We start from the raw sequence: 17,461 nt of genomic DNA, 5'->3' as shown, positions 1-17,461 counted from the left end.
GGCAGGAGACTGGCTGCGTTTACCAGTCCACAGCCCAGGAACCCTGGGGTCGCCAAGCTCGTATTCAGCAAACGATTGCTGAGCCCCTGAGGGCACTGATTTCGGTGTGTGTTTCCACCCAACTGCTGTAACTCTCACGCTGACCGCTACGTGGCTACTGGCGAAATACAAACCACAACCATCTTAGTGAGATAAACATGTCCACTAAGTGTTAGTGACAGGCGTTCCTGCCACGGATACGCACATGTCGTGTAAAAGAACACTCTTAGGCACGCTCCATCGCACGGTGCTCCAGCACATGGCATGCCCCACTCCAGCACCAGGTGACTTTATGAGCACTGACACCGAACTTCCCGGCCACACTTCTCTCTGGATCCTGTCTGGCACAGCTGGTGTCATGGATGTTACAGCGTGACAATTATTAAACTATATGAAAAAACACTGCTGAATAAACGTAAATGAGTTACAAGCTATGGCGTACGCAGACTTTATTCATCACATAAACGTCACTACAGATATCCGGATTTAGATCATGACATGTTCGATATGCCTGCCATCATTGGCGATGATGTGGCACAGATGAATAGCGAAATTCTGTATGACCCGCTGAAGTGTCGGAACATCGATGCTGCCGATCTCCTCCTTCCTGAATGGCTGTTTTCAGCTCAGCAGTGGTTTTGTAGTTATTGCTGTACACCTTGTCTTTAATATTTCCCCACAAAAAGGAGTCCCATGTGTTCCGATTCGGAGAATATGGTGGCCAACGAAGGCCCCCACCAGTGGCCTCTCGGTAACCCCAGAGCCGGAATGCGGTCTCCAAAGTGCTCCTTCAGGACATCAAACAGTCCCCTGCTTCAATGCGGTCGAGCTCCGTCTTGCATGAACTACTTGTCGAAGTCAGGATCACTTTGGATGTTGTTGTTGTTGTTGTGGTCTTCAGTCCTGAGACTGGTTTGATGCAGCTCTCCATGCTACTCTATCCTGTGCAAGCTTCTTCATCTCCCAGTACCTACTGCAACCTACATCCTTCTGAATCTGCTTAGTGTATTGATCTCTTGGTCTCCCTCTACGATTTTTACCCTTCACGCTGCCCTCCAAAGCTAAATTTGTGATCCCTTGATGCCTCAAAACATGTCCTACCAACCGATCCCTTCTTCTAGTCAAGTTGTGCCACAAACTTCTCTTCTCCCCAATCCTATTCAATACCTCCTCATTAGTTACGTGATCTACCCACCTTATCTTCAGCATTCTTCTGTAGCACCACATTTCCAAAGCTTCTATTCTCTTCTTGTCCAAACTGGTTATCGTCCATGTTTCACTTCCATACATGGCTACACTCCATACAAATACTTTCAGAAACGACTTCCTGACACTTAAATCTATATTAGATGTTAACAAATTTCTCTTCTTCAGAAACGATTTCCTTGCCATTGCCAGTCTACATTTTATATCCTCTCTACTTCGAACATCATCAGTTATTTTACTCCATAAATAGCAAAACTCCTTTACTACTTTAAGTGTCTCATTTCCTAATCTAATCCCCTCAGCATCACCCGATTTAATTTGACTACATTCCATTATCCTCGTTTTGTTTTTGTTGATGTTCATCTTATATCCTCCTTTCAAGACACTGTCCATTCCGTTCAACTGCTCTTCCAAGTCCTTTGCTGTCTCTGACAGAATTACAATGTCATCGGTGAACCTCAAAGTTTTTACTTCTTCTCCATGAATTTTAATACCTACTCCGAATTTTTCTTTTGTTTCCTTTACTGCTTGCTCAATATACAGATTGAATAACATCGGGGAGAGGCTACAACCCTGTCTCACTCCTTTCCCAACCACTGCTTCCCTTTCATGCCCCTCGACTCTTAGAACTGCCATCTAGTTTCTGTACAAATAGTAAATAGCCTTCAGAATTTGAAAGAAGGTATTCCAGTTAACGTTGTCAAAAGCTTTCTCTAAGTCTACAAATGCTAGAAACGTAGGTTTGCCTTTTCTTAATCTTTCTTCTAAGATAAGTCGTAAGGTTAGTATTGCCTCACGTGTTCCAACATTTCTACGGAATCCAAACTGATCTTCCCTGAGGTCCGCTTCTACCAGTTTTTCCATTCGTCTGTAAAGAATTCGTGTTAGGATTTTGTAGCTGTGACTTATTAAACTGATAGTTCGGTAATTTTCACATCTGTCAACACCTGCTTTCTTTGGGATTGGAATTATTATATTCTTCTTGAAGTCTGTGGGTATTTCGCCTGTCTCATACATCCTGCTCACCAGATGGTAGAGTTTTGTCATGACTGGCTCTCCCAAGGCCATCAGTAGTTCTAATGGAATGTTGTCTACTGCCGGGGCCTTGTTTCGACTCAGGTCTTTCAGTGCTCTGTCAAACTCTTCACGCAGTATCTTATCTCCCATTTCATCTTCATCTACATCCTCTTCCATTTCCATAATATTGTCCTCAAGTACATCGCCCTTGTATAAACCCTCTATATACTCCTTCCACCTTTCTGCCTTTCCTTCTTTGCTTAGAACTGGGTTGCCATCTGAGCTCTTGATATTCATACAAGTGGTTCTCTTCTCTCCAAAGGTCTCTTTAATTTTCCTGTAGGCAGTATCTATCTTACCCCTAGTGAGACAAGCCTCTACATCCTTACATTTGTCCTCTAGCCATCCCTGCTTAGCCATTTTGCACTTCCTGTCGATCTCATTTTTGAGACGTTTGTATTCCTTTTTGCCTGCTTCATTTACTGCATTTTTATATTTTCTCCTTTCATCAATTAAATTCAATATTTCTTCTGTTACCCAAGGATTTCTATTAGCCCTCGTCTTTTTACCTACTTGATCCTCTGCTGCCTTCACTACTTCATCCCTCAGAGCTACCCATTCTTCTTCTACTGTATTTCTTTCCCCCATTCCTGTCAATTGTTCCCTTATGCTCTCCCTGAAACTCTCTACAACCTCTGGTTCTTTCAGTTTATCCAGGTCCCATCTCCTTAAATTCCCACCTTCAGTTTCAATCTGCAGTTCATAACCAATAGATTGTGGTCAGAATCCACATCTGCCCCTGGAAATGTCTTACAATTTAAAACCTGGTTCCTAAATCTCTGTCTTACCATTATATAATCTATCTGATACCTTTTAGTATCTCCAGGATTCTTCCAGGTATACAACCTTCTTTTATGATTCTTGAACCAAGTGTTAGCTATGATTAAGTTATGCTCTGTGCAAAATTCTACAAGGCGGCTTCCTCTTTCATTTCTTCCCCCCAATCCATATTCACCTACTATGTTTCCTTCTCTCCCTTTTCCTACTGACGAATTCCAGTCACCCATGACTATTAAATTTTCGTCTCCCTTCACTACCTGAATAATTTCTTTTATCTCGTCATACATTTCATCAATTTCTTCATCATCTGCAGAGCTAGTTGGCACATAAACTTGTACTACTGTAGTAGGCATGGGCTTCGTGTCTATCTTGGCCACAATAATGCGTTCACTATGCTGTTTGTAGTAGCTAACCCGCACTCCTATTTTTTTATTCATTATTAAACCTACTCCTGCATTACCCCTATTTGATTTTGTATTTATAACCCTGTAATCACCTGACCAAAAGTCTTGTTCCTCCTGCCACCGAACTTCACTAATTCCCACTACATCTAACTTTAACCTATCCATTTCCCTTTTTAAATTTTCTAACCTACCTGCCCGATTAAGGGATCTGACATTCCACGCTCCGATCCGTAGAATGCCAGTTTTCTTTCTCCTGATAACGACGTCCTCTTGAGTAGTCCCCGCTCGGAGATCCGAATGGGGGACTATTTTACCTCCAGAATATTTTACCCAAGAGGACGCCATCATCATTTATCCATACAGTAAAGCTGCATGCCCTCGGGAAAAATTACGGCTGTAGTTTCCCCTTGCTTTCAGCCGTTCGCAGTACCAGCACAGCAAGGCCGTTTTGGTTAATGTTACAAGGCCAGATCAGTCAATCATCCAGACTGTTGCCCCTGCAACTACTGGAAAGGCTGCTGCCCCTCTTCAGGAACCACATGTTTGTCTGGCCTCTCAACAGATACCCCTCCGTTGCGGTTGCACCTACGGTACGGCCATCTGTATCGCTGAGGCACACAAGCCTCCCCACCAACGGCAAGGTCCATGGTTCATGGGGGAAGCACTTTGGATAAGAGTAATGAAATCATCTTCCAGAACCTTCACGTACCGTTCGGTAGTGACCGTGCCATCGAGGAATATAGCACCAGTTATTCGGTGAATGGACATTGCTCACCACAGAGTCACCCGTTGAGGTGCGGATCCTCAGTCGCCCAAATGCGCCAGTTTTCGTATTAACGAACCCATCCAAATGAAAGTGGGCTTCGTTGCTAAACCAAACCAAGTATGCGCTTACTAAATTAAAACTGTGTGCCGGACCGAGATACGAACTCGGGACCTTTGCCTATCGCGGACAAGATCTCTACCATCTGAACTACCCAAGGAGACTCACGACCCGTCCTCACACCTTTAATTCCGCCAAGACCTCGTCTCCTACCTATCAAACTTTACGGAAGCTCTCCTGCAGACCTTGCAGAACCAGCAGTCCTGGAAGAAAGGATATTGGCTTAGCCACAGACTGGGGGATGTTTCCAGAATGAAATTTACATTCTGCAGCCGAGTGTGCGCAGATATGAAACTTCCTGGTAGATTTAAACTGTGTGCCTGACCGAGACTCGAACTCGGGACCTTTGTAAGGCAATTTCCCTCTTCTTTCTGGATGCGCATACTAATTCCCATCATACCTCGCATCCAACCGTGCAGTTTGAACGTCCTAACGCAAACCGTTCAGAAGTTATTATGATTTTGCTTCATATATTTTAATAACTGTCACCCTGCATATATGTTGCAGAGAATATCGGCGTTATTTTATGGCGAGACTGCAGTGCTGAGGGACAAGGGCACTCACTGAAATTAAGCAGCCCACTGGTGAGAGGCAAGGGGACTCACCGGTATCAAGAATCCGGATGGGAACGGAAAACTATTACATCCACGTCCTTGTTTCTGTTAATACATATCGACAAAACATATGTCTCACTAGAACTAATCAGGGAGTGCTCTATCGAATGGGCACCTAAAATTCCGCTTCAAAAATGATTTTGTTTGTAACGGGAAACTAACCGACACATTCTGTCGACATTGGGAGTGTTCTATCGAATGGGCACCTAAAATTACGCTTCAAAAATGATTTTGTTTGTAACGGGAAACTAACCGACGCATTCCGTCGACCCTGAGCGTCGCATGGAAGAGCTGTCTGGGTTGACTCAGTGCAGCGACGCAGTGTAACAACGAAGTCGCAAGTATCCGCTGAAACGACAGATAAAATGCGCCTGATTCAGGAGTGACACGCCGTATATATCATAAAAATGTGTTTATGTTTCCTCCTAAATCACTGGATCGATTTCAATCAAACGTCGTACAAATATCACTTCCTTTCCGGAAAGAAGCGCCGTGGAGCGAAGAACACCTACACTACCGGCCGTTAAAATTGCTACACCAAGAAGAAATGCAGATGATAAACGGGTATTCATTGGACAAATATATTATACTAGAACTGACATCTGATTACATTTTTACGCAATTTGGGTGCATAGAGCCTGAGAAATCAGTACCCAGAACAGCCAGCTCTGGCCGTAATAACGGCCTTGATACGCCTGGGCATTGAGTCAAACAGATCTTGGATGGCGTGTAGAGGTACAGCTGCCCATGCAGCTTCAACATGATACCACAATTCATCAAGAATAGTGACTGGCGTATTGTGACGAGCCAGTTGCTCGGCCACCATTGACCACACGTTTTCAGTTGGTGAGAGATTTGGAGGATGTGCTGGCCAGGACAGCAGTCGAACATTTTCTGTACCCAGAAAGGACCGTACAGGACTTGCAACATGCGGTCGTGCATTATCCTTCTGAAATGTAGGGTTTCGCAGGGATCGAATGAAGGGTAGATCCACAGGTGGTAACACATCTGAAATGTAACGTCCACTGTTTAAAGTGCCGTCAATCCGAACAAGAGGTGGCCGGGACGTGTAACCAATGGCACCCCATACCATCACGCTGGGTGATACGCCAGTATGGCGATGATGAATATACGCTTCCAATGTGCGTTCACCGCGATGTCGCCAAACACGGATGCGACCATCATGATGCTGTAAACAGAACCTAGATTCATCCGAAAAAATTGCGTTTTGCCATTCGCGCATCCAGGTGCGTCGTAGAGTACACCATCGCAGGCGCTCCTGTCTGTGATGCAGCGTCGAGGGTAACCGCAGCCATGGTCTCCGACCTGATAGTCCATGCTGCTGCAAACGTCGTCGAACTGTTCGTGCAGATGGTTGTTGTCTTGCAAACGTCCTCATCTGTTGACTCAGGGATCGAGACGTGGCTGCACCATCCGTTACAGCCATGCGGACAAGATGCCTGTCATCTCGACTGCTAGCGATACGAGGCCGTTGGTTTCCAGCACGGCGTTCCGTATTACCCTCCTGAACCCACCGATTCCATATTCTGCTAACAGTCATTGGATCTCGTCCAACGCGAGCAGCAGTGTCGGGATACGATAAACCGCAATCGCGATAGGCTACAATCCGACCTTTAACAAAGTCGGAAACGTGATAGGACGCATTTCTCCTCCTTACACGAGGCATCACAAAAACGTTTCACCAGGCAACGCCGGTCAACTGCTGTTTGTGTATGAGAAATCGGTTGGAAACTTTCCTCATGTCAGCACGTTGTATGTGTCGCCACCGGCGGCAACCTTGTGTGAATGCTCTGAAGAGCTAATCATTTGCATATCACAGCATCTCCTTCCTGTCGGTTAAATTTCGCGTCTGTAGCACGTCATATTCATGGTGTACCAATGTTAATGGCCAGTAGTGTATTTCTCATTTGGCTGGGGGCGAAAAAACAGTAATTGCTTACTGTGAACTACACAGAGTACCACTTGCCCAGTTACATTTCGTGCAGGACCGTCGCGCTGTGTGGGTAGCACTGGACCACGCTGCGGGCGGGCACCACTGTGCAGGGGGGCGGGGGAGGAGGAGGTAGGTAGTGAAATGGTGGACTGGGAAATGGACAGGGAGACTGGGGAGGACGAGAATGGGAGGGAATGACGAGCTGGACGAGGGAGGAGATGGATGAAGACGAGGGAATGTATAGAGAGAGGGGAGGAGGTGGATGAAGAGAGAGGGAGGAGGAGATGGGCAGAGTGAGGAGGAGGAGGAGGAGGTGGATAGATAGGAGAGAGGAGGAGATGGAGTAATAGGTGATTGGAATGGACAGAGAGAGAGAAGCGAGGAGACAGGCTAACAGATGTGTGGAGTAATAAATACCCAGTAAATGCTGAATTTCTCAGCTCAACCATGTTACTATTATAAATGTGAAAGTATCTCCATCTGCTACATTTTCAGTACTAAACAATGAACCGATTTTGATGAAATTTGGTATGGAGATATCTTGAGCCCTGAGGAAGAACACAGATTACTCAGGAAAATAAAACAAAAATGCTAACGGCATAATTATATTAGATCGTTAATTCTGAAATATTTTTCACAGTACAGAAGATTGGAGAGCAAAGTTTATATCGACCCGTAACAGGATGGAGTATGGAATGCAACATCTTTTCTTTATACATCAGTGAACGTAAGCCATGTTGAAAAATTATTACATTTGCTCTAAGGATAATAGACACATCGTGAGTGCCATCTGTCTTTGTCATCAACATTGTCACCATTCGATTGGGAGTTGGTGGATGTAGCCACGGCAGCGCAACAACATGCAAGTTTATCCAAGGCAACGTCGAAGCAATGTGCCAGGTTTGACCGACTGAATCACAGAAGAACTGTTTTGAAATCCGATAAGGCCCGTAGAACGGTTGTTAATCTTTCCAACCAAGAACTGGACGACGGCTCTATATCAGCGCTGAGCAAAGGCCTCAACTTTTCTCCAGATCCACGGCGTCTGCCAGTATTGGATATAATCAGTGGAATAGCGCAATGCATTAAAAATCTTCCGCACGATGCAGCTGAGGACGTCAGGCTAAGTACCAGTCATATCCTGGCGAAAGCTAAGCCACCACAATCTAATATTAGCCAGGAGGAACGACGTTGCTTACGGTTATTACGTGAGAATGGAGACTTGGTTGTCTTGGCAGCCGACAAAGGGAATGCCACCGTGGTTCTGAACTCTGCAGACTACCACCTGATGGGGCTACATTTATTAGAAGACGCCACGTACCGCAAGCTTAGTCGTGAACCCACACAGGCCATTGTCAGAAAGACAGGGAAGTTATTAAATTATTCTGGTTTAGCACATGAAGTGGTGAAGAAATTAACGCCTCGTGCCGCCAGACCTCCCAGGCTTTATGGATTACCAAAGATACACGAGGAAAGTGTTCCTCTGAGGCCCATTGTTAGTGCCTACCTACAGACTTGCTAAACATGTGGCAGGATTGTTAGCACCAAAACTGGGACATTGTTGTCAACTCACAGAAATTTGTTGAGACACTCAGGAGAATGAAGATAGGCCCAAACGACCTAATGGTTAGTGTCACTTTTTACGAGGGTGCCAATACAGGATACGCTGGATCTTTTGGCCCAACATTTTACATCTGGAATCATTAAGTTGTTCCGTCACGTCCTAACGACAGCGTACTTTTTGTACTGCGATGAATATTATGAGATGACGGACGGCACAGCCATGGGATCACCACTGTCTCCAGCAGTCGCAAATTTCTTCCTGGAGCACTTTGAAGAGCCGCCTCTGCAAGCTGCGACATTACGGCCGTCTTTCTTTCTACGATACGTTGATGACACCTTCCTGATATGGCCTCATAGTGAAGATACACTACAGCAGTTCGTCGATCACACGAATGGTGTCCATCCCAAGATTAAATTTACAGTCGAGATGGAGAAGCACGGCACTCTACCATTCTTGGATGTTTTGGTTGAGCGGAAGGCAGGAGACCAGCTTGGTCATCCGACACACACTGATCGGTACTTGAACGCCAATAGTTTCCACCACCCTGCACACAAGAAAGCGGTCCTAAACACGATGGTTCATAGAGCAAGGATTATCTCTGACGACTACCACCTACAGTCTGAATTGTAGAACTTAAAACGTGTTTTCGGGGAAAATGGATACACCGAAAGAGACATCGCAAACACTTTCAAAGGCCGCCGATGAAAGACATCTGGTGAATCAGCAGAAGAGGCCAAACGGACTGCATTCCTGCCATACTGTGGAGCAACTAGCAGTAAGTTAGGACGTCTGCTGCAGAAACATGGGCTAAGACCAGTGTTCCGGCCCGCCCCCAAGATACGAGATATGTTGCGCCCTGTTAAAGACGACGTTACTCTTCGAGCGTCCGGCGTGTATGGTGTGCCCAGTGAATGTGGCAGCATATATATAGGACAAACAATTCGCACGTTTGCAGAGCGATGTACTGAACACAAGAGCCATATAAAACAAAGGGTGCTTGACAAGTCAGCCATAGCGTAGCATTGCCTAGAAAACGAACAAAGAATACAGTTCGAAAATACAAAAGTGTTCGCTCATGCATCTACGTATTGGGACTCCGTTATAAAGGAAGCGGCCGAGATTCGTTTGAACAACAACAATTTCCATAGAGACCAGGGACACACACTCAGCAGGACATGGGGGCGGGCGCTGGACATCGAAAGAAAGCAGAGACAGATGCGGGACGCGGGAGCGGCAGTTTCAAACGTGGCGCCTGCCCCTGGCGCCACGTGACGTCACCGGTGCTCCGCTAGCTGCCCGGGCCGACTTACGCGCTCACGCCACATTGGATCTATCTGACTGGCTGCTGATGATGTCATCATAACTATATAAGCGAGAAACCGTAGCAACCCCAGCACTCAGTGAACTTCTGACGATGATGGCGGAGATGGGCATCCAAAGCTCGAGGACTTTATTCGAATTGACGCAGCTTGAGGACCGAGAATGTTTTATTCAACAGCTATACTTACCCGAACAGGCAGACGTGAGCGCAGCAGACGTTACTGCACGTACGAATATTATAAAATTTGCGCTGCACCAAATTACAATCTATTTAATTTCTTTCATCAGTTTAAGTCCACATTTCATTTTAATGCCCAACTTGATTCCTTGACATAGGCAGCCATTTTGCAGTACATACTTCACTCTTTTTAAAAATTTCGTATTTAATTTAGTTGTGCTAGTAAAGTCACAAATTAAACTGTTGTTTTGCAATTTATTGTGTTTTTTCGCGATTCTTTTTATATGAATATATAAGTAATCGTTAATAAGTTAAGTATCTAATGCTGTTTTTAATTTTTAAAAGCACTGTTAAACTAAATAGTTGGGCAACATTTCATTGTTTCTTTATTTCTGTAACAACCTTTTCATTTTTTTAAATTTATAAACGGGTTTCAGTTTTTTCTGTTTCTAGAACAACCTTTCTACTTTCTTTCAGTGAGGTAGTTTAGCAACAAATATATGCGTACAACTGCACAACGACACAAAGTCAGGACGGCACGCATGTGATCTTCTGCAAATCCGCAAAGTTTGCACAGCCAGGATGCTAACGGCATAATTATATTAGATCGTTAATTCTGTAATATTGTTTACAGTATAGAAGAATTGGAAAGCAAAGTTTATCTCGACTTGCAAACGAATATGAGAAATAAAAAAGAGTGTGTGAAAGGGCAGTTTATTGGCGATGGATAATTAATTTATAAATTAGAAAATTATGTCACAAGCAGAAGGAGATATTGTACAATATCTGACTGTCTATAATATAATGTAGACTGAACAAATCACCTCACACCCTGTAGAGTTTCTTTAATTCTTTGGGATTGTCACGGGTACTTTCCCATAAACTGCAGTTTAAGGTACTACATTACAGGATTTATATGTGAGTATAGTCTTAGGAATGGGAGTTTTGAGAAAACGTAGGAAAAACTTTTTTTACATGGGCAAAGTTCCTAATGATGTTCCAAAAGGGTGAGTAAATAAACTAACAGATAGACGAAAAGAAATGCCGAACATGAGAGAAGTTTATTGAATAGGACCGGTTGCTGTGAAGATACGAATTGTTAAGAGTGGAAGAATTCACTAGTGTTGTTTTCAATCAGTTGCTAGATCAGTCTATCGAGTAATACTTATGGGTGGAAAAACGAGGGAAATTCAGCGATTTTATAGTTACAGTACATGGAGTTGCTTGTCCGTAGCTATTAAGGAATAATTAAGTGTAACCCAGTTATGAAAATAGCTAAATTTTTGTTCAGATGATGGTAATTCACTTTTTATCGCTATGAAATCACTGTTGCCAATCCATTGAATAGTGAATCAGTTTTCGCATGGTAATTTACATACATCACGGCTTAAAGATTCTTTGCGTACCCTTCGAATAAATGTGTTACATTTTTCGATCTTTCAACCAGTCTTTTCTGTAGTTCTTCCTGGGACGAACACAATAGCGCCCTGCTCCAGTAGTATTGTCTGTTGGAGTGTTTTATTAGGGTGTAACTGTAGGTTCTTTTCCCAACATATCATTTCATTATCGACTATTGCATCTTCTTCGTCATGATTATCACTCTGCCCTCATCTTCGTCTATTTCATTGCGACCACGTTCGTCCCACCCTCCATCGACACTTCTGTCTTCTCAGAAAAATATCTGGAGATCTATTCTTTCCAAACTTTTTTCGCAGCGATTTTCACCAACTCTGATTCATGAGATAAAAAGGCTCTATTATTCTCATCTCGGACCTGTATAATTTTTACTAGGCCTACTACTACTACTACTGTTTTTTTTCCTTCGAATAGGCCATCTGAAGACCAGGTTTCAATTTCAATTCTCCACTTTTTGTTTTTTCTTTTCTTGAAAATCTTATTGCTTGATCTACTGTCTCGCATTCGAAATTGGGGATAGGCCGTCACTTTGATGTACATCTGTTTTTATTTCGAAAGGCTGTGAGATTTCTCCAATAAATTTTACTTTACAGACTTATCTGTAAGTGTGTGTTCCACGGATTAGGTCTGCCAGTTTAAAATTTACACCAAATTCTCGAATTATTTTGTCTATTCTTTCTCTGTCAACAAAATCAAAAGCGCTTTTGGAATCCACAATCCTACTATTAGTATTATTATTATTATTAAAATACCAGTACAGTTTCGCATCGCTATAAGAACTTTACAAAAACGGAAATGTGGAAAGAAAAACTTACAGTAACACTATCCTGGGATAGGTGGTGGTCCACCAATGCTGCTAGTGAAAAACACAACGACTCCAAAAAAAGTTTGCACCTGTTACCGGGGCTTAACTAGCCACAGTCTTGAGGGTCACGACGCATTGTCAGTAGCCCCTGTCCTCTGTACCTGCTGCATGTCCACCCCATTGCCAACTCAACTCAACAAAACGTCCCCACACATTGTTCCTTACTTTCGTTGCACGTTTAGACCAAAAATTTGTAGACATTCTCAACTCTTTTGAAACACAGGGCTACTTCTGCTTAACCTCTTAACCTCTACTATCATCTTTAAGGACTAGATTCAAATTGTGTGTCGATTCTTTTTTATACACCACTGTTTACCCCACTCCTGATGAATGCTACGTCACAGACTAGGCAAAAAAAAAAGAAAAAGAAAATCTTTTGCAAGTCTTGTCCATTTCGTTCTACATATTCAATTAACTGCTGTTCGAGACTGATTTTGACCTGAGTGAAGAAGGTGAGTGATTCTCATTTCTTATCCGTTGAGTGATTTCAAAAACAGCGGTGCCAGCTGAGTCTGTTGATAGATCGGATTTCACAAGGCATGGCCTGCACTCTTCGATAGGTGTAGGAAGGAGAGGTTCGCAAAGCTTAAGGGTGACAGTGTAGTGCAAGGGGGGGGGGGGGGGGGGAATCACTCATGGGAAAACTCCTGTAGTAGTTGTTCTTACAAGTGCATCTTTTTTGGACTGAAGTCAGGTGATACGTATCCCTGCTTAAGGGAAGTCTCCCTAATAAAACATCCACCTTCAGAAATGTCGAATATCTCCGGCATGAAGGAATTAGCATATTTAATCAAATATAAGAGGTATTAGAAATAAAGTTGGTGAACTGTTTAATAGATGTTGACTCTGACATTATCGGTACATCAGTCCACCACTTAAATAATGTGACGATTCAGAAGCTTCCTTTTCCACGATACAGATTAGCAGGCTATTTTTCAAGGAGCTCTTTCAGGAGTGGAGGGCCAAGTACGTATGAATCTATTGGCGTATCAAAGCACCGCAATGAATAGGTCGATGTTGTTCAGCAGCAGCTGAATTTAGTGAAACTAAACAATTAATTACAGTTCTTTTAGGTCCCCTAATTGTCATTTCAGGACATTTTTGTCTAGTCTAGAGAAAGTTCTGGGTTCGCTTTATAAAGAGTAACAAAAATAAGTTGTATTTGGTGACTTCAACATTAATTCTATAGGTGACCGCTCAAGTAAAAGAATGTTGGAAGATCTAAAGCCGTATCGTCTGGTGCAGACTGTAATCTTTCCAACCAATGCACAGAAAAACAGTAGCACAATCATTGACAACAGTATTGTTCGATTTTCATTACTAGAGGGGCATTCCGTTAGTAAGAGGGTGCACAAATTTCAAGGCTAAAAGAAATTTTTGGGCACATAGACAGACACGACATGTTAAGTATAAACGCAAACTACAGTGACGGGAAAACATCGCAACACCAAAACGTTTAGGGTCAGAGGAATGCACGCTACGGGACTTCTGGTTCGGAGCTATCCTTGAAGTAACCGATTTATTGCATTACAACAGCGGCGTATGGGCGACCGTTATCCTGTTGGAAAACATCCCCTGGAATGCTGTTCATGAATGGCAGCACAACAGGTCGAACCGCAAGATGGACGTACATTCTGCAGTTAGCGTGCGTGGGATATCCAAGAGGGTGCCCTTGCTGTCATACGAAATCGCACTGCAGACCCTGAGCCCAGATGTAGGTCCAGTGTGTTTAGCACGCAGACAGGTTGGTCTCATGTCCTCAACCGGCCTCCTTCTAACCAACACGCGACCATCACTGACCCCGAGGCAGAAAAGACCTCCATTCCGTCCTCCAATGAGCTCTCACTTGACACCATTGAAGTCGCAAATGGCGGCAGTTTGGGATCAGTCGCAGATTAGATTAGATTAGATTAATACTTGTTCCATAGATCATGAATACGACACTTCGTAATGACGTGGAACGTGTCAGGTTAATAAAAGATGTCTCTACAAGATATTACATTACACAAAATATTGCATGACACTAATGTTTAAGTTGTTTTTTTTCCTTAATTTATATCTAAAAATTCAGCCAATGAATAGAAGGAGTTGTCATCTAGAAATTCTTTTAATTTGTTTTTAAATGTTAGTTGGCTATCTGTCAGGCTTTTGATGCTGTTTGGTAGGTGACCAAAGACTTTTGTGGCTGCATAATTTACCCCTTTCTGTGCCAAAGTCAGATTTAACCCTGCATAGTGAAGATCATCCTTTCTCCTGGTGTTATAGCTATGCACACTGTTTTTACTTTTGAACTGGGTTGGATTATTAACAAAAAATTTCATAAGTGAATATATATACTGTGAGGTTACTGTGAGGATCCCTAGATCCTTAAATAGATGTCTGCAGGATGACCATGGGTTGGCTCCAGCAATTATTCTGATTACATGTTTTTGAGCAATGAATATTTTTCTACTCAACGATGAATTACCCCAGAATACGATGCCATACGAAAGCAATGAACGAAAGTAGACATAGTAAGCTAATTTACTGAGATTCTTATCACCAAAATTTGCAATAACCCGAATAGCATACGTAGCTGAACTCAGACGTTTCAGCAGACCATCAATGTGTTGCTTCCAGTTTAACCTCTCATCAATGGGCACACCTAAAAATTTTGAAAATTCTACCTTAGCTACAGACTTCTGTTCAAAGTCTACATTTATTACTGGAGTTGTGCCATTTACTGTACGGAACTGTATATACTGTGTTTTATCAAAATTTAAAGAGAGTCCGTTTGCTGAGAACCACTTAATAATTTTGTGAAAAACATCATTTACAATTACATCACTTAGTTCTTGGTTTTCGGATGTTATTACTATACTTGTATCATCAGCAAAAAGAACTAACTTTGCATCTTCCTCAATGTGGAATGGTAAGTCATTAATGTATATCAAGAACAGTAAAGGACCTAAGACCGAACCCTGTGGGACCCCATACTTGATAGCCCCCCAGTTTGAGGAATCAGCTGTTGTTTTAACATTACATGAACCACTTATTTCAACTTTCTGCATTCTTCCAGTTTTACAGCGCATCTGGTACGGAGCTGTCGATGTAACCGATTTGTAACAGTTCGCTGTGCCACTGTGGTTCCGGTTCCAACCGCTGCTCAGGTTGCCGCTGCAGATGCAGCGTGGTGCCCAGGGTCACACGCCGAACACGATGGCCTTCCCTCTCGGTGACGCCACGTGCCGTCCGGAGGCCGGTCTTCCTTCGATTGTACATTTTCGTGACCGCCGCTGCCAGCATTATCGCAGAGCCAACATCCAGCTTCTCGTAGCTCTATTACACGACCTCACTGAAACTCACTGAGGTTTTGATAATGTCGTCCCTATTCTCTTAAAAGCATTCTTGACTAACATCAACACACCACGTCCAATCTGAAAGGTGACCAACGCTCACGACCGTTACAGCGTGTATTTAAAGCAAACGTGATCAGCGTCGTTCCAGTGGCGCTACAAAAAAATGGCTCTGAGCACTATGGGACTCAACTGCTGTGGTTATCAGTCCCCTAGAACTTAGAACTACTTAAACCTAACTAACCTAAGGACATCACACACATCCATGCCAGAGGCAGGATTCGAACCTGCGACCGTAGCAGTCGCACAGCTCCGGACTGCGCGCCTAGAACCGCGAGACCACCGCGGCCGGCAGTGGCGCTACAAGAGCAGGGCACACTTAAATGCGGGTTGGGTGAAACGTTGAATAGACATCGGTTTATAAACACGCCTACCATCTTTACTTTATGTCGCACAATTCCTTTTCGGTGTTGCGCTTTTTCCTCTGTGAGTGTATTTAGAAAAACTACGCCCGTGGCAACAGAAACTTTTTAAACCTCATTTTTTAAACGTCATTACAGAACAATAGCGACATGATGTTCACAGTGCTGATAAATTGGACGATAAATGTCCTGCTTTCCTCAACACATTGCTCACGATCTTTGAGAGTTGCTTTCGGTTAGAACGTTCAAACAGGATACTGGCACTAATAGGCAAACTTGGTAACTGGTTAGTGGGTGAGTATATCACGTAGAACGAAGTGGGAATTATATAACGTTAGAAATAGTCACAATCGAGCACCAATAGCCCATTACAGACAGTACTGCAACGTACTTAAAAATGTTATAAAGAACGCAAGAAGCATGTGGTATGCAAATAGAACAGTTATTCTCAAGATAAGATTAAAAACCATATAGTCACCAGTGAAGGAAGTGTGTGGTCATCAGCACTAGAACGAGGACATAAAGTCTATATGCAGTAAAAATCTTTTTGTTATTAATAAATCAGATATCTGTACAGTATTTGACAAACACTTTCTCGATACATGAGGTCAATTAAATAACAAACTTAGTAATACAGGGAACCACATAACTCTCTTAAAAAATAGCTTTACAGGACTGCTATCTGAAATACACCTCCGTGATAATGACGAGGAGAAAACTGAGTCACAATCACTGAAGACCACGGGATCTCATGGATATGACGGGGTATCTGGCAGACCACTAAGGCACTCCGCTGCGTATAAAAAAGAAGGGAGATGGTACAAAATTTTAGACTTATTTCTGTGCAACCGGTGTTCGCTAAAGTTATTGAAAGGGCTGTGTATATAAAGGTAATTGAGCACTGCAGTTCACATAATTTGCTGACAACATAGTTTGTTTTGAGAAAAGGTTTAACAACTGAAAATGCTAAAATGTTATATTCTCTTTTCTCCGTGAGACACTGGACGGAATAAATAAGTTCCGAACAGTGGATGTCTTATTTGGCTTAACTAAGACGTTTGATTTGTTGATCATAAAGAATTACTGCAGAAGTTGGACCATTATGGAATAAGAAGAGTATCTCACAACTGATTCCTATTCAAGGACAGACCGCTCCAAGCCATTCTCCACAGCAATGCACGGGTAAGTTGTGTGGATGGAGGGGGGGGGGGAGGGAGGGGGGAACTGATCTAAAATCACAATAAGGTTCAGTGTTCGTAATTTCTAACACACAATTCAACTAAAATGCCATTTTGATTACACGGAGTGGGCATCTGTCTAGTGAATCTGAACAATCCAAATTCCTCGGTGTTGAGGTAGATAGCACGCTATCATGGAAAAACCATGTTCACGACCTTCTTCAGG

The 17,461-nt window shown here is 43.1% G+C and overlaps 1 protein-coding gene across 1 annotated transcript in view; it reads left to right on the top strand.

The window, feature by feature from the left end:
* The window catches only part of LOC126260791 (nematocyst expressed protein 3-like), a 118,464-nt gene extending 107,806 nt beyond the window's left edge, over positions 1-10,658 (top strand). The window contains exon 5 of the mRNA XM_049958128.1: positions 10,654-10,658. Within this exon, the coding sequence (XP_049814085.1) occupies positions 10,654-10,658 (5 nt within the window). The remainder of the gene's footprint in view (positions 1-10,653) is intronic.
* The last annotated feature ends 6,803 nt before the right edge of the window (positions 10,659-17,461 follow it).

This window comes from Schistocerca nitens, chromosome 5, assembly GCF_023898315.1.
Source record: "Schistocerca nitens isolate TAMUIC-IGC-003100 chromosome 5, iqSchNite1.1, whole genome shotgun sequence".
NCBI classification, from domain to species: domain Eukaryota; kingdom Metazoa; phylum Arthropoda; class Insecta; order Orthoptera; family Acrididae; genus Schistocerca; species Schistocerca nitens.
Note: the sequence above shows the minus strand (reverse complement) of the source record. Positions and strands in the feature narration are given on the sequence as shown.